This window comes from Coffea arabica, chromosome 2c (genome assembly GCF_036785885.1).
Source record: "Coffea arabica cultivar ET-39 chromosome 2c, Coffea Arabica ET-39 HiFi, whole genome shotgun sequence".
Classification (NCBI taxonomy): Eukaryota; Viridiplantae; Streptophyta; class Magnoliopsida; order Gentianales; family Rubiaceae; genus Coffea; species Coffea arabica.
In genome coordinates, this window is record NC_092312.1 from 2291590 (window position 1) to 2308388 (window position 16799).

General features: G+C 36.6%; 2 protein-coding genes across 5 annotated transcripts; one reads left to right on the top strand and one right to left on the bottom strand.

Moving 5' to 3' along the window:
* Positions 1–289: 289 nt before the first annotated feature.
* On the top strand, positions 290–1882 carry LOC113720232 (protein FAR1-RELATED SEQUENCE 5-like). The gene has a single exon (XM_027245173.2). The coding sequence runs from the start codon at positions 290–292 to the stop codon at positions 1880–1882; it is 1593 nt and encodes a 530-aa protein (XP_027100974.2).
* A 6021-nt stretch (positions 1883–7903) lies between these two features.
* LOC113725016 (cleavage and polyadenylation specificity factor subunit 2-like) lies at positions 7904–16363 on the bottom strand. 4 transcript variants are annotated; one of them, XM_027247970.2, is made up of 19 exons: positions 15983–16363; positions 15090–15258; positions 14168–14264; positions 13559–13685; positions 13336–13451; positions 13068–13162; positions 12831–12982; positions 12417–12474; positions 12217–12324; positions 11790–12042; positions 11056–11240; positions 10557–10649; positions 9622–9720; positions 9340–9471; positions 9210–9254; positions 8857–9024; positions 8511–8585; positions 8276–8423; positions 7904–8159 (listed from the first exon to the last, which is right to left on the bottom strand). In XM_027247970.2, the coding sequence occupies exons 1-18, from the start codon at positions 16129–16131 to the stop codon at positions 8322–8324; spliced, it is 2223 nt and encodes a 740-aa protein (XP_027103771.1). In that variant the 5' UTR covers positions 16132–16363; the 3' UTR covers positions 7904–8159; positions 8276–8321. The 4 variants fall into 4 exon arrangements, with proteins under 4 accessions (XP_027103771.1, XP_071929498.1, XP_071929499.1 ...); XM_072073397.1 differs by having other exon boundaries at positions 15907–16234; XM_072073398.1 differs by having other exon boundaries at positions 15115–15258; positions 15907–16046.
* Positions 16364–16799: the final 436 nt, after the last annotated feature.

Here is a 16799-nt window from a genome sequence, read left to right on the forward strand (position 1 = left end):
TGAAGACAGTGAATAGAAAAAAGTATATTGAACTATAAATTTGTCATTTGTATGAAAGAAAATAATGAATTATCAGATGAATAGAAATAGCTTGAGAAATTACTCCTACAAAATATTATTATCAAGTAAAAATTGTAGAAGATGCAGTTTTTTAGAATTAATTTCCGAATCCCACATGCAAAATAGAAGTAGATCAGGTATAGTAAAACATTTAGGAATAAAATATTCATACAGAACATATTGTGATATGTTCAAAAGGTGAGCAGTAGAGACCACTCAAAGAGACAAAATGAATTGGCACGAACCATCTTGTCTGGAGCATGCAAATGAAGAGTTAGAGAGAGAACAACTCACAGGCTCCCGAGAGCAAAATGGAGAACGAGGAGAAATGCGAGCAGAAGCTGGAGAAGGAGTAATGCAAGAAGAAGTGATGGCCAATAATGTTCAAGCTCGTTGCATAGATGATCTGGAATATGATCAAGTAATGAACATGACATTTGACTCAGTGGAAGATGCAGAGCTTTTCTATTTCGTGTATGCTAGAGCAATGGGTTTTGGCATAAGAAGAAGTGATCGAAAATATTATGATGATGGGAAGACACGTTATAGAAAATGGCTATGCTGTAGGGAGGGTGAACGTGAAGAGAGATGGAAAACAATGGAAAATCGAATGAGAGAAGCAAAAGTTGTACCTAGGGTGAAATGCAAAGCTTGCTTTCGAATCAAGTATGATCTGCCAAGCAGCAAATTTATAGTCACTGAATTTTTAAGGGAGCACAATCATACATTGGCAACGCCCTCAACTGCCATTTTTCTAAGAGCACATAGAAATGTTTCTGATGCAGACTATGCTCATGCATATGCATTGCGAAGGGTCGGGACAAGAACAAGCCAGATTATGAAGCTCTTTGCACTGGAGGCAGGTGGCTATGACAAAGTCAATTTTCAGAATAAAGATCTGTATAATAAAATAGAAAGGGAGCGCAAGAATGAGATTATACATGGTGATGCTGAGGGTGCAATCGCATATCTACAAGGAAAAAAGGACTTGGATAATGACTTCTGTTACAAGTATCATACAGATTCAGAAAATAGACTAATGCGTCTCTTCTGGGCAGATTCACAGTCCTTATACGATTACAAATGCTTTGGTGAGGTCCTAGTTTTTGATTCTACGTATAAGACGAATGACTACAACCAGCCATTGGTGGTGTTATGTGGAGTAAATAATCATTTCTCAACATGTATATTTGCGTGTTGTTTAGTATCCAATGAAGATGAGGAAGCATTTGACTGGGTCCTTCAAACATTAGTCGATGCAAATGGTGGGAAAAAGCCAATTTCTATTATAACAGATGGAGACCCAGCTATGAAAAAAGTCATCAAGAATATAATACCTGAGGCAAGGCATAGGCTCTGTTCCTGGCATCTTCAACGAAATGCAAAGTACAATGCAAACAAAGCTTTCATGAAGCGTTTCTCCTCGTGTATGCATAATAATTGGTCCCCTCAAAGATTTGAGCGCGAATGGGAAAAAGCCGTTATTGAGTGTGGCATCCAAGATAGTGAGTGGGTGAAATCAGTTTACAAAAAACGTGATAAATGGGCCACGGCATATCTTCGCGATCATTTCTTTGCAGGCATGAAAAGTACACAGAGATGTGAGAAAATGAATGACGTTTTAAAGATTCATTTGACAGGGGAGCTGAAATTGTTTGAGTTCATGCGGGCGTTCGATTTGGGAGTTGCTGCTATACGGCACGAAGAAAATAGGCTAATTGCCGAGACCGAACAAACAAGCCTTCTTCCAACCACTGATATGCCTTGGATAGAGGAGCATGCAGCAGAAATATATACTAGAAATATATTTTTGATAGTCTGAAATGCTATTAAAGGTCAAGGCATGTATAATAGATCTGACCTCATTGATGATGGGGTACACAAAATACATTTTGTTGAGCACTCACGGGAGAATGGCAGGTTCAGGGTCCAGCAAACCATTCTAGGTGGAATGCTTGCATGCTCTTGTATGATGTTTGAAACCCTTGGCCTTCCATGCACACATATGTTTAGAATTATGCTACTTGAAGGGATAGAAAGAATCCCTGATTTCCTCATAATGAAGAGATGGACACGAAAGGCAAGGGAAGAATTTCATCGAGGGGCTACAGTAGTGCAAAATGTAGCAGATGATGTGACTGAGCTTGCTAGGTATGGGAGATTGATGGCTGGTTGCAAGCCAATGTGTCTCTATGCCTCCAAGACGGATGTCGGATATGAACGCATACTGAGCATTATTGAACGAGAAACACCTGAAGTGAGAAAATTGAGTGAAAACAGAAGGCCTGCCGAACCTACATTACGTCAACCCCAACGTAACTATGGAGTTAAAGACCCAGAACGAGCAAGGTCAAAAGGCAGCCAAAGACAAGAACCTAGGAGAAGGTCAACTGGTATTCAGTGTGGAAAATGTGGGTGAGTGAACTACATTGAGCTTCTGCATAAAATATTATGTTTCATTCCTACCAAATTCTTGTATACACTTATTTTTGGTAGGAAACGTGATGGCCATAACAAAAGGACGTGTCCTTTGAACACCAGCAATTTAGATGATAACTGCTCTTATGAGGAAACAGACGAGCTTGGTAGTGATGAACAATTTGATGAAGTGCACTACCAACGAGCAGCATTTGGAGGAAGCAGCAGCAGTAAGCAAACAAGTTTCAATGATATATCCAGACTGCAAGCTTGTGGTGGAGTCGTTCACACAACTGATTACAATCAATCATTAATGGGTAGCTGGTCTATGCAGCTATCCACTCATATGTCTACTTCTACAGATGGTGGCAAGATGAATGTCGAAATGCAGGTAGAGTCAATCCTTATTTAACTTTTATTTCTGATGCGTTGTTGCCTACTACTGTAAGTTTATTCTATGAACATGTTGTGCTGTCATTGTAGCCAATGACTTGTGATTTTAGCTCAGAAACACCAACTTTCTGTGATGCTGGTAGTCATTCCCTCATTCCACGGTTTTCATCTAAGGTAAATGACTTACCCCCCCTGTTGAACTCATTGCACTACTTTGAATAATATTCTGTGTATTCCAAAAGAATGCACAAAAACACCAATAATGAAGTGGATAACATTGTGTACAGGCGAGTAGCAGTACTGGAATTCCTTATGTATGGAGCTCTGACAGTGGTTATGGCAACTAACTATCCGTGGCACAGGCATGAAACCTTACATCATATTTGTACGTGTACCAACTAGTTTTTTTTATAGATATTTCTTCTTGTCTTCTAAACATGGGATACACAAGGGTAACTTTTTTTATATACTTTTTAACCATGTAAATGTCCTTGCAGATTTTGAAGGCACCTCGGTATTAAGTTTATGGAGTTTGATGATGATATTTGTCTAATATCAGAGAGATGATCTGGCACCTCAAATATGCTGACTTGAATCTATTTACGATTGATATTTTGATTTGCATGTTTTACCAAAGAACTTAACTTTAAGCATGTACGTGGTGTGCTCATAAGCGTCTTTGCCAAAGAACTTAACTGGAGATACTCTCTGCTTGGTTGAAACTTTAGCTTATTGTTTCCACTTTTGATACGTCACGAAGACCTTGATTCTCTGTCTGCAGTGTATGACTTGTTGATATATGTTTCTTTTTTGTGTTTCTCTGCTGTGTGTATAAGAGTATGAATTTACCCAGGTTGGTCCAGGGTTCTTGAAACCAGCACAGGTCAAGCAAATATTTTCTGTTCGCTCCGCCCCTGTCCCGAGAAAAACTCTCTCCCTCTAGCTTCGTTCATAGTTTAGCTCATTGAACGCCAACTGGACCGGTAAGACCAGCTAAGAAAAGACGACCAACCCCTATCCTACTGATCTGAACTTAAAGAGCAAAAACTGAATATATGCCGAAATATGAGATTGGAAGCTTTTCTTATAGAAATATTGAACGAGTGGCAAACACGCAGGCTCACGCACGCTATGAACCCAGAAGGTTAAAGTGGGATGCGCCAACTTAGTAGAAAGTAATGAAATCACTGAAAAAAGCATGCATGCAATGCCATTATACCGAAAATACTGTATATATGATTATATTCTTGCTAAACTTCAGAACTTCATTTGCAGTAAGCTAAACTTGAAGGAATTTAAATGAAGATGACAAGGAAGAAGATTCAGGGGAAGTAATACCAATCATCATGACGTTTTTGGGATCTAACAGAATGATACTTACGGTGTTTACGGCTCCATAACCACTGCCAGAGAATGTGTTGTGAAAGCTGGAGCAGATAAGGTGTTTACTGTGTTTACGGTGGTTATGCATGGAGTAGATATGTTGTGAAAGCTGGTAAACCGAAACTCCATCTAGAATATGTTGCTAAACATAAATTCATGTTTGTGGGCCAAAGAATGCTTAGTTATTACGGTGGAAGATTGTTTTGAATGCCAATTGTATGGTTCTTAAAAAGGATCTATTACCACGTGCCATGTTCATACTTGAAGAATGTGTTATGCCAACGTGGCAGTTATGCGTTGTTATCCAGACGCTCATTTAATTTGCAATTTTTGCATGCATGCAGAGTAATTATCGTCATTAACATTGACTTTTATTTTGTATTTTTTGTTCAAGCATGCTTTGTAATTCGTGTTTAATGATCGGTCTTGAGATGCCAATATATGGATATAAGTAGTTGAATTAATACACGTGTAAACCAAAGTTAATATATAATACACGGTAATGATATACTAGTTTGTAACAATGCTAAATCTAGTACGTGCCACGCGTGTACCGAAAACTAGTAGTGTTACTAATTCACATTCAATGAAATGAATACTAGTACTAATATACATGTAAATAAAATAAGGTAATAAAGATTAAAACTCCTAAGATGGAAGAAAATAAGGCAATAAAGATTAAACCTCCTAATATGATGATTCCTCTCCTTATGAATTTAATTAACTAATATAATATATTATTATATAATATTAATAAATTTATAATATATATTTATATAATATATTATACATGTGTATATAATATTTATAAATATAATTACATTTACATTTTTTATTATAAATATATTATATAATTATATATTAATTTTTAACAAGTAGTGGGACGAGCCTCGTTTCTAAAGGGGAATCAGACTTGGCTTTTATCCAATACCCTTCAACTTCAAATTACTAGGGAATTGGAAAACTCCAAATTTTTAGATATAATTCCAAAATTTCAATTCCGATAGTAGTAATCCAAACAATGATTATGAGATTTATTTCAATTCTCTATACCGAAACCTTTTTACCAAATACCACCTAATTATGCATTCAATCCGATAGTCGATAGATGTGGTGCTTGCTCATAAGAAAATGGTAATAGATATGGATCATTTCGTTATGAATTTCCTAATGCGTTGTAAGACTATAACGATAATAGCTAATTACAGCAATTAATCAGATAGTCGATTCCGATGATTATAACTAATTAAGTTTCTAATTTGATTATAGATTCCTTGGTGCTAACTCATAAGTACACAATTGTAGATATGGATCATCGGAATCGATGAATTCTCCAATTCGTTGTTGGGCTAAGATGATAACAACTCATTATAACAATTAAATTGGATAGTCAATTCCGACGATTATAACTAATTAAGTCTCTAATTTGATTATAGATTCCTTGGCGCTACCTCATAAGTAGACGATTGTATATATGGATCATCTTCCTATGAATTCCCCAATTCGTTGTTGGGCTAAGATGATAACAACTCATTATAACAATTAAATTGGACAGTCAATTCCGACGATTATAACTAATTAAAGGTCTAATCTATTGTCGATTCCTTGATGCTAGCTCATAAGATGGTGATAGATATGGATCATTGTTATCTCTCAATTTGTTGTTAGATCATTGTCAGATAGTGGATTCCAACGATTATAACTACTTAGGCCTATTTATACAACTATTAATAGGACTAATTTATATGATTGTTCATGGTCAACTAAGTTGATTAAAGTTACTAATATGATCTCATATATATCAATTAATTATAATAACTTAAAAGCGTGTGGTTTTCATGAAAGTTAAAGCACGCCATTTGCCAAAATGATAGAGCACGCCTTTAAACAAATCCAAGTTTTGATAACAAATCTCCCTCCTGACCAGTGGCACGCGGGCAATTTGGAAATATCTTAATCGTCAGAATACATTTCGCGCCATTGCATTTCTTTGGCGCCAACAGAAGGTTTTACTGACCATTTCGCGCCATTGTCAATTCCGAGAGGTCCCACAACAAATTATGTTGCCGGTTTTGCCCTTGATGCCTGGCCGGTTAACAAGTTTGCTTGTCCTTGCTTGCTTGGCCCACCACTATCCATTTGTCACCTTTATGTTGGTTTTCTACATTAGCAGAATACATTCGTTTCTTCATTTAAGAAAAAACCGTATTTTTACTGTGCGAAATACTACCAGGTACCGTCCCCACTTTCTCAAATAGTAAGTTGAAAGGGGATGATAGGTGCTTCCCACTTTCCCGAACGGTACAAAGAGTTCACAAAGAGGTCTAACTCGGAAATGGGGCAGGGACGGTCCTGAACGGTTAATGGTTATGATTTGGTTTTAAAAATTTGTGCGGTCGAGATTACAAGTTGTAACTCAATTTTCACGTCATGTATGGATCCCATAAAAATTTGCTTTAAAATTACGCGATATGCAAAAAAGATTACACGATGTACAAAAAAAGTTACGCGCAGTTGAAAATGACCAAAACCATCCGGGACAGTTGCATCTGCAACCGTCCGTGCCCCGAGTCCGTCTAACTCGCTAGTGTTATAGATTGGACCGCCCTTCGGGCGTGACAGGAAATTCAGGGTGCGTTTTGATAAGATTAAAGTCTGAAAATTTAATTAATTAAGATATTTTATTTTTAATTATCATTATCAGACACGTCTGAAGATTTTTCATTTGAATTAGTTACTTTTGGGAGTATTTTTGAAAAACTTTGCTGTAGCAGAGTATTTTTGAAAAACTTATATTTTGAAATATTTTTAAAAAATATTTTGAGATATTTAATAGTAGAAGAGTTTCTAGAATATATTTTGAGATATTTTTTAAAAATTTTAAAAAAATTTAAACTAATTTTTAGATTACCTTTTAGAGTACTTTTTAAAAATTTTTATTATATTTAAAAAACATTCCAAAGATTGAGGATCCAAACAGAGTATTTTATGTGTTTTTCTATAATCAAAACACATCTAAAAATATTAAGTGAGACAAGTTGTGCAACCCTTTCCCCCCTTATAATAGATACTTCTTTCTTTACTTGCAGGGCAAAGGTGGATCGTATACCACAATATGCCTAGAGCAAAGTTTACCAATATTCTAAAGGTAGTAGTATATTGTTGCAACATTTTTGCCCTCAGTAGGCATTTGGCCAGATGGTCTATCACACAAGACAAGTCTTGATGGTGTCCATTATATATGATGATCTTAATTGGCCATCTTCCATAAAATCTCTACTCACATTGAATCCCCTCTTTTTTCCCTTAGATTAGACTGAATTATATTATAAAAATTCTATAATCGTTGCAACCAAAAAAAAATAAAAACCCCCCACCCTTTAAGATTTTGCTCTTTTTAACTTTCTGATTTCAATTCTCTAGATAGATCCCGTTTTCCTCTAGGGAAAAAATTTTGGAAAAAAAAAAAGGGAAAGGCCGATCGACGAGAAATGAATCCAACGGAATACGAATTCACTTGATTTGAAATTATGATCATCACTGTGCAGATGTTAAACAACATCTATGAATATGCACGTCCTTAGCTTCGCAAAACAGAAAGATCTCTCCAGTTCTGGAATAATTCCCTTCACACTAAGGACGTCAAATATGGAAAACAAGAAAGAATTGGAAGCCATCTATTTCGCTATACCTTATCCAGGCCAAACTATTACAAATTACAATTGTTGCCAACAATGAGTTTAATCGTCTCGTGCTCCTACGACAAATCGAAAATCAAATGGCAGGTAATAAACTGGAACTAATACAGATTATACGGTACAAAATTGATCAGCAACTTGCCAACCATCTCCTTAAGCTGCCTTGCCATAAAAGCAGCAAAGGTTCACCAAGCAGTATTGGTTTTCCTGGGAAAGGGTATGGACAGGAGGAAAATCACAGCATGACGTAAACTACAAAACAAAGTAAAATATCATACTAGTTCTAAGGAGGACAGAAAAGATTCACAACCAGAGATGCGTACCAAGCATGTTGTATGATCAATGGCCTAGACACGATTTATCGTCCAACTATGGAGCATAAAATTGTGAATACAGATACTCCCGGATTTTGTAGTATTCCTCGGTCAAGGGGCCTTCAAGAATGATTTGCTGAATAGCAGCACTACCACCCTATAGATGTTACAGGATGAAAAATAACTCAACCATAACAGTCATGCCTACACTTATTACCAACTATAGAACCACAAAATACCCCACCTTTTGGCTTGCATCTCCCACTTTGCGCAGTGTTACATACTCCCCACATCGCAATGCTCCACCAGCAAATTCCACCTGATAACAAATTATTTGGAATAAAAAGAATTGTATCACAAGTTTGATCAGCAATTTCTGGGGAGAAAAAGGGGTAATGGGACTGGCAGGTTGGCCTCGCAAGAGGTGCAACCATGAGCAAAGTTCCCCAAGGCCTCTATTGCAATAACATGGTTTCACAAGATTATCTCTGAAAGCAGGCAAGCACTCAGCGCTTAGTAACAATATTGATTCTTACTTTCTCTACAACAAGAGACAAAATTTGTCCACTTGATGCAAAGCTATATTGTACCTGGACACCCTTGCTTGCAAGAAACTGCTTGAAATCTGCCATTTTAATATCACCTACCAGCACTGTTTTATGTGGTGGAGCAGGAGATGAAAGAGGAAGTAAAGATAACATGCCATTTTGTGTCTTCCCCACTTCAGCATCAACCCACGCTATTTCATATTCTCCCAGCTGCAATTAACAACACAGGAGAGACTCAGACAGAGAGGGGGGGGGCAGTATATCCCAGCCCAATTGACACACAATCTCAGCTTGGCAAAACATGATCCAACGTATGTCCGACAGTAAAATTACAAATGCATGCACCGATAATACACATTTGAGATACAACATGGACAAGACAGCAAAGTCCTTACCTTTTTAAACAGGACATTACTCATTAGTTTCTCCGAAAGTTGAACCTAAAGACCAAATTAGGAGAAAAAAGTTAGTCAAAGGTCCTTAAATATCAAGGCACATACACACATATATTGCAAGTATTTTTACCTTATAGGCACACAAATCGGACGTGACATCTATTGTCTCCTCAATCTGGGGAGCATACACATGAGGACAAACATGTTGCAAACAATGTTGCTTCAAATGCTCGGTGGCTTCTGCTGATCCATGGACCAGGACCTCCAAAAGAAGGAAACAATATAAATTCAAAAGAAAATTTGAAAAAAAAGAGGGCTTCTAAATCGCTTTTGCTGACAACACGAGAGACTTAGTTTAAGCGAAGAAACTTCAACTCTTCAAATAAAATAAGACAAGGAAAGCACTCAGTACCAACTTAAGAGGGGCTACATGGGCTAGAATTGATTTGATTGATCGGCCATCAGACCGGCCCTCGAAGTCCATATAAATCAAAGAACACTTTACTTGGACCTAGAAAATTAGAGTATCAAATGACAAAATCCAAATTGGGGTAAAGAAAATAATTAAGCGAGAATACTTCGAAATTTTGAAAAACAGCTAGGCATATTAAGAATCCTAATTCCATATAATGTGAATGTAATACAGTTCAAGAAACAGGTAAAAGCAAACCAGGTCCAAACTAAACAACCAGTTGGACTGAAAGGCTACCATGTGATACATGCATCAGGTAAGCAAGTCAGTAAGAAAGGCTCTCTATCCACTTTGCAGAAACTCTAGAAGGAAGTAAACAAATACACTTTAGTTCCTTCCTAGCAGCATTTCATACTTCATTTAATCATCTATCAACCTGTCCATAAGAAACAGGATTGCCTTTCTCTGAATTCCCACCTCTATCGAAAATACTCAAAGCAAAAATAATTCTGAGGGATCGAGTTCCATTTGGAAAGAAACATACTTAGCATGAGGAAAAGGTGAAGTCCAAATTTTCCAATTTCACTATGTGGCAAATAATCTTTGGCAATTCAATCCATCACTCTAAATCCTTACTATTGCTTTAGGCAATCCATGGCATATTGTTTCCCTTACATCCAAAGCACAGAGTAGCAGCAGATACAAAGGAATTTTCTTAGCTAAGAGAGAAACTTCCAGGGAAAATTTTGAAAGTTAAAACTAGCAAAAATCTGCATCAGAAGCATTCGATAAAAAGAAATTATTTGAGAAGATAAGAAAGAGTGTTTTTGCTTTTTTATTTTTTTTAGATTTAGAAATGCCTATCTATACTAATCCGAAGCTTCTGCACATCGTAAGAATTGCCTACAGAAAACTAAGAGTCAACTGAAACTTACCGTCAGCTCAGTAGAAACAACTTTTGAAGGTGTTGTATCAAGTATCAAACTAACAGATCCTTCATCAAGTTTTCCAGCCAATTCTCCATCAACCTAAGAGGAAGATTTCATTAGATGCTTAAGAATGCATCCAAGCGGATGTAGAAACCAACACCAACACTAAGCATCACCCAATTGTCATGCTCTGTACACATTGAAAGTTACATCACAGCAACAACAAAATAGAGGAACCCAGTTGACATGACATGAACCCACAGAAGGTTTTATAAGGATAGGTCTATGCATCTTTATCTGACAAAGTGGTCATCAAAGGGTAAGATAGATTTTATTACCCAATGTGTATATCAATAATTTTGAAGTCCATATTCATTATGTAATTTTTAATATACGTGATCTAAAACTAAAATGGTTGTTGCAAAGGAAACATAGCACATTAAGAAGCATTGCATAAATCATGACAGAACAATAAAAGAATCAAATGGTTCTGAAGGATACTCACAGGCATTAGCATCTGATCAATGTTGACATCTTTAGTTACATAATCATCTGGATTGATGACTTCACCAAAATCATCCCATTCACTCGAGCAGTCATAGAATGGGAACATTGGGGCAACACTAGTTGAAGGAGGTAGGAATCCATCAATTAGTACATCCCTGAAAGCCTCACTACGTTGGCCAATTGCTGCATGTTACACAAAACAAGATTTAAGATAAAGAGGGAAAATTAATCCTATGTCTTCCTATCTTTGATTTGAACACTAGGTGGCCAAACCAATAAATTTCTATAACCCAGCCGTCCTTTCAAGTCTTTAACGATCTTAATGGAAAAATCAAGACATCCTTCCAGTAAGGTCTTTAATGACCTTAGATGGGAAAGTATGACTGCATGAGTCTTGATTCAATTTTTTCTTGGTTTGAAAGACAATGGAATCATGTATGGCAAATGTATAACTTAGCAGTATAATGTTTCTAAACCAAAGAATAAATGAAGACCAAATAAAGATAAAAATAGAATTAAAGAAAAGAACACAACAAATTGACAAACTAATACTAAATAGACGTTTAACTATTATACCAAATCTTACGGTTTACACCTTGCTTCCCCCGTTTATAGAAAACCGGGAGATTTTTAGTACTTTACCATTTGATATCATCTTAAAATTTATCACATTAAGCAGAAAATGCAACTTATATGTAGCTGAATCTTGTTTTCCAAGAGACTAAAGCATACCATTTGAGGAACTATGGGTATTGTTAGCATCAAGAACCATCTGGTCATTCACAGGAAGCTCAGTCCTAAGAGATGCTTTTGATTCCTCCTCTTTAATAAGAGAAGCTTTAAGAGCTTCCTCCTTTTTTATTCGATTTTGCTCTTCTTCATAAGCAGCTAATTCTTCCCCAACCAAGGGTACTCTCTTTGACATAGTAACTTTAACAGCTTTAGGCGGTGGATCAGCTTGAAGCATACGAGCTAGAGTGCCAAACTACACACAATACATTATTAGACAAGAAAGAGTTAAAAGCAGGGATAGGGAGTAAATTCACCAGGCAAAAGCATGACATATTTGTCATCAGAGCAATTATTGCAAGACAATGCCATCACTAACATCAACTATGCAAAAATAGAAACACTGTGAGGCAAAAGGCTCAGAACATACCTGGCCTCTTTCGGAAAAAAGTATAAGATTCTTGGTATCAGAAACCCATTCAACAAAAATATCGTGTGAAAAACCAGCTTCTAGACTGCCCATGGATGCTAGAACAACCTAAATCAGAGAAACTCTCAAACAACGTATTATTTAAAATACTTGATCAAGAAGTCAAGGTGGTTTTTTGATAAGCAAACAGGGATGCAGACCTTTGGGCCATCTGGAACACTTTCAAGATCACTCTTGTTGATTAAAAGTTTGACATGCCTGCAGGTCACAGATAGAACAGACATGTACAAGCACATGAGAAAGTCTAAACCATTTTAAAAAAGAAAACATTGGCAACTTATCAACAAAAAAGAATACTGTCAAGCACTAGTGCACTAAAGAACAGCAAAAAAGCATATTGTAAAGCACTATTGCACTATAGAACAGCGAAAAGAGACAACAGCAGAAAGGTATTTGTGGCAAAATATAATCCGAAGTTCTGCAGTTCCATAGGTATAGAAGGAAAAACTACATGAAAATTTGGTCAGCAGTATTTTTCACAGAAAACTTTGGCTACAACAGTTATGATGTGCCTTATAAAGAGATCAAAAAAAATGAAGAGTAAGATATCATACCTCAAAAGAAAAGCATTGTCACGTGTGTGCTCAAAAGACTTCGCTATTGAATCACTCATCCATTCAAGAAAACTTTTTACATAATCAATTGTGCTAGATGACACATACGTGAGGAAGAATATCGGATAGGCCAATTTATGCTGTTCCCAGAACTGCATTTGGTGCCAAAATATCAAGATTCAGAATCATTACAAATAGATTAAGGATGAACAAACTTCAAACTCTACACCAACTAGCCTGTTCCAATATTAGTATCAGCTCCAATACTCGACCAGCAGTATCCACCGGTAATAATACATTTCCATCTGCTCTTAGGGTCTTCATAATGGCATCTAAAGAAAATAGAGAGATAAAAGAGCAACATAATCGGCAATAAATTTTTCATCGCACTGACTAAATATGCATGTGGGTGCTGCTTGAACGTTTTGTAATGAAAAGGTGGAAAATCAGTAGTAATTAGACTAATAATTTATATATATATATATATAAAGAGAGAGATTGTTACCCAGAAATTCTTGGTCTCTTTGACGTCTTGATGGCTGGTTGTTCAAGGCATTATAGGCATCTGTAATTAAGACTGCTGGACGAACAAATGACTCCAAGACAGTTCCATTCAAATGCCTGATAAAAAAATTAAAAAACATTACATAAGCGTTTCCAAACCCACATAGAGGATCGTAACTGTTTTACAAAACACTTCAAATATGTAGTAATTCACAGTACATAACCTCTCTTTACGATGATTGAAGTCAACAGCATAGATAACATCTTCCCCATCCTTTGTAATCTTCCAAACTGTACCTCCTAATAGATGACCAGCTACATGGGGAGCAATAACTATTCCTTCTCCCTTCCCTATGTAGGTTATCAGATTTTAGAAAATCAGAAGCAGAACAGAAAATAGAATTATTGGTGATATACTATTTTCTAAGTCATGTCTAACACCAAAAAATTCCCATAAAGTCTAGTCAGTATTCATAAACACATCTGAAGATGTTGACAACATTTTATCATCTTCTTGTCAATTTAGATGGGCAGCAGGGTTTCACTTGTACCAAGCCAGATGCATCAACTCAAACCAACTAAACATTAAAGAGAAATGCAACATGCAAAACCACCATGAGTTAGCTGCTCTTCAAATCCATCTTTAGACATAACAAATACCAAAACTTATCTTGTAGGATCTCTCTTTTCTACTTTCAAGACTTCAAAAAAAAAGTATGCTTGGCCAGACCAGAAGAGTGAAAGTAAATATAGAATCCAGACGATAACGAACAAACATGATGCCAGCACCTCAGTTCATGAAGATCAGATTAAAATGAGAGAAAATAACCTACCAGAAATATGATAGTTTTGAGAATAGGTTAATCTAGTAATGTTCTGGAAAGCAGAATCGATATCATCCAATGTAAACAAGTCAAACTCGGATACTTGCTGCAAAAGGCATGACTTTGATTAGATAAGCAATGATTGTAAAGGCCACAGTTAGTAGATAATTGATGAAAATAACAGAATCCTTGAATGTAAAACCACAATGACACTGGTCATAGTTCAGAAAAGTATGAGATGAGACTTCCCTCGAGTTTCCTTTTTATATTTGAAAGGGTACTGTGAAGGCCAAAAAAGTAGTAGCAACAGTTTATGACTATTAACAGAGGAAAGTTTATCAGAAAACTAGCAATATGCATACTCAAAAGACAAAAGCTCAAGGATCTTACATGGCACATGAGAATATTTGATAGTTCATCGAGCTAAAGTTCCCTATTTCAAGATAATATCAGAACCAGAGGCTTTATGGAAACAGTTTTACTCTGTCCTATGGATGATCCTCTTTTACACTATACAGAGAGGAAAAAAAACAAGAGAAGGGGTCTAGATGCTCTAAGTGGATCTATAACAAACTATAGCAGGTTTAAAAATTAGATAACCTAAAATAAAAGGGCTCTGACAGACCTTTTGTGCAAGAAGAAAAGAGTGGGCGAGGGGTAGCATTGAGAGGAAATTATCAGGTTTTGATTAGTAGTCATCAAGTGGATCAGGATCCAGAAGAACTGGGATCCTGATACCAGAATAATGTAAGGCAAAAACATCAACTTCTTAAGAAAAAAAAATTAAAGAAAGTCTCCTTCACTTGAACCCAGTAATGGCAATTATGCATATTGCATACTTAGTTAAGTTAAATTATTTCAACTACAACTAACTGCCTGAGGAAGTGAGAGACTCCTAATGGAAATCTGAGATGCTAGAGCCAAATTTCACCTTGCGTGAGAGATAGTGATCGTACATGGTCAATAGGCCTAATCTGTACACAGGTTCCGTTGCAAAAACAGGAGCAGAGAGTCCAAGTTTCTTCATGGCATAAGGCAAAGCACCAAGATGAAGAGTATCTGAGTGTGAAAGCAAGACAGCATCCACTGTTGGAGCCACCCTGAATGCTAAATAGAGCCTTTTTAGTATGCAACTCAAGAAGATGAGAATAACATTGCAATCATTAGCATTGGCCAGATGTTGAAAGGTGTAAAATAAAAAAACAACATAACTGTTCGGAATTTTGAACAGCACAGTAGGTGAAATCTTGTAGCAACTAAAAGGACCTAGCCATTGGGTTCCCCTGAGTCAAACATAAGACCACCTATACATCATGGAGGTTCAGGCAACCCACATTACAGAATATGCATGCCAAATAGATTTTACTTATTTCCCCTGTGAATGACTAGGGTTTAGGGTTTAGGTTTCTAGGCCATATTGTTCGACTTGCCTAGGCACCTGCATCTTAAGCACATTTAACCTTCTTGACATATTTCTCCCTAATCTGGACATTATACCTATTAAGCACAAGTACAACCTCATAAAATCGACAAAGGCAAGTTAGGCCCTAGCAGCAGGCGCAATTGATTGTGTTACTTGCATAATCTTCAAATGGCCTTAAGATGAGTACAAAATTAAGGTAATAGTTTACGCTGGTGCCCAACCACTACAAGATGACTCCGTAGCCAATTGAAACCAAAAATCAACGGTGCTAATACAGGAGCATTGCAAGAACAACCGCTAAGAAAATGAAGTGTCAGATAGTTACCATGTAAGTGCGCGCTTTAGTAGAAACTTAAAATGGTACACATTACGGAGATAGAAAGGGGGTGGGGTGGTGGGACCTGGAGAGGGGCTCCAGAAGAGAGGCATCAAAGTGGTCGTTCCAACCGCAGTCGACGAGGAAGTTAAAGCCGTCGACGGAGACCAAGTAGGCGAGGGGGTTTTCATTGTAGACTCCGCAAAGTGGCTTCACCTGCACCGACGTTCCCATCTCCTTCTCCTCCCTCCTCCTCCTGCAGTTCTGTTACTCTCCACCTTTTTCTTCCCCTGTTCCGTGGCGTCAACGAGCAGTCTTATTAGGAGTAGGAAAAGCAGACCTTCAAGAGGTGGCGGAGGCGGTGGCAGTGGCTCATAAGTCAAAACGCACTGATGCGACGACGTGTAGGGTATTCTTCGTTTTCTAATTTTTAAAATTTTTTTCTTTTGGTATAGACTTAATCGATAATATGTCATTTTGCTATTTATCATCGTGTTGGACTCGATTTTACCTTTTTATACGGGGTAAATGATATTCACACTTAAAAGTTAAAAATTGTTTTTGAACACTACATTTTACTCCATGACATTTTACTTAGACTGCGTGTGTTTGAGAGATTTGAATAAAAGTTTGAAATTCTCTCAAGTCCTACTATTTATAAGAGATTATTTATGAGACATTTTAAATTTATAAATTAAAATTTATTATAATATTTAAAATATATTGTGCTAATTGATGAATTATAAATTCAAATCTCTTAAATAATTCAAAAAATTAGGGTGATTTAGGTTAAATTTAAATCTTTCATCAAATTTCTCACTAACAAAGAAGGTGAAATGTCTCAGGATTATTTTAGAATGCAAATACCATTTGCCTTATCTTATCATCATCACTATTTCTTA

Coding starts and splice junctions, on each gene's coding strand:
- LOC113720232 (XM_027245173.2), top strand. CDS start 290: ATGAATTGGCACGAACCATCTTGTCTGGAGCATGCAAATGAAGAGTTA.
- LOC113725016 (XM_072073397.1), bottom strand. CDS start 16,088: ATGAAAACCCCCTCGCCTACTTGGTCTCCGTCGACGGCTTTAACTTCC. Junction 15,259..15,906: donor CTAAAGCGCGCACTTACATG/GTAACTATCTGA, acceptor TTTAGCATTCAG/GGTGGCTCCAACAGTGGATG. Junction 12,983..13,067: donor TGATACTAATATTGGAACAG/GCTAGTTGGTGT, acceptor CACCAAATGCAG/TTCTGGGAACAGCATAAATT.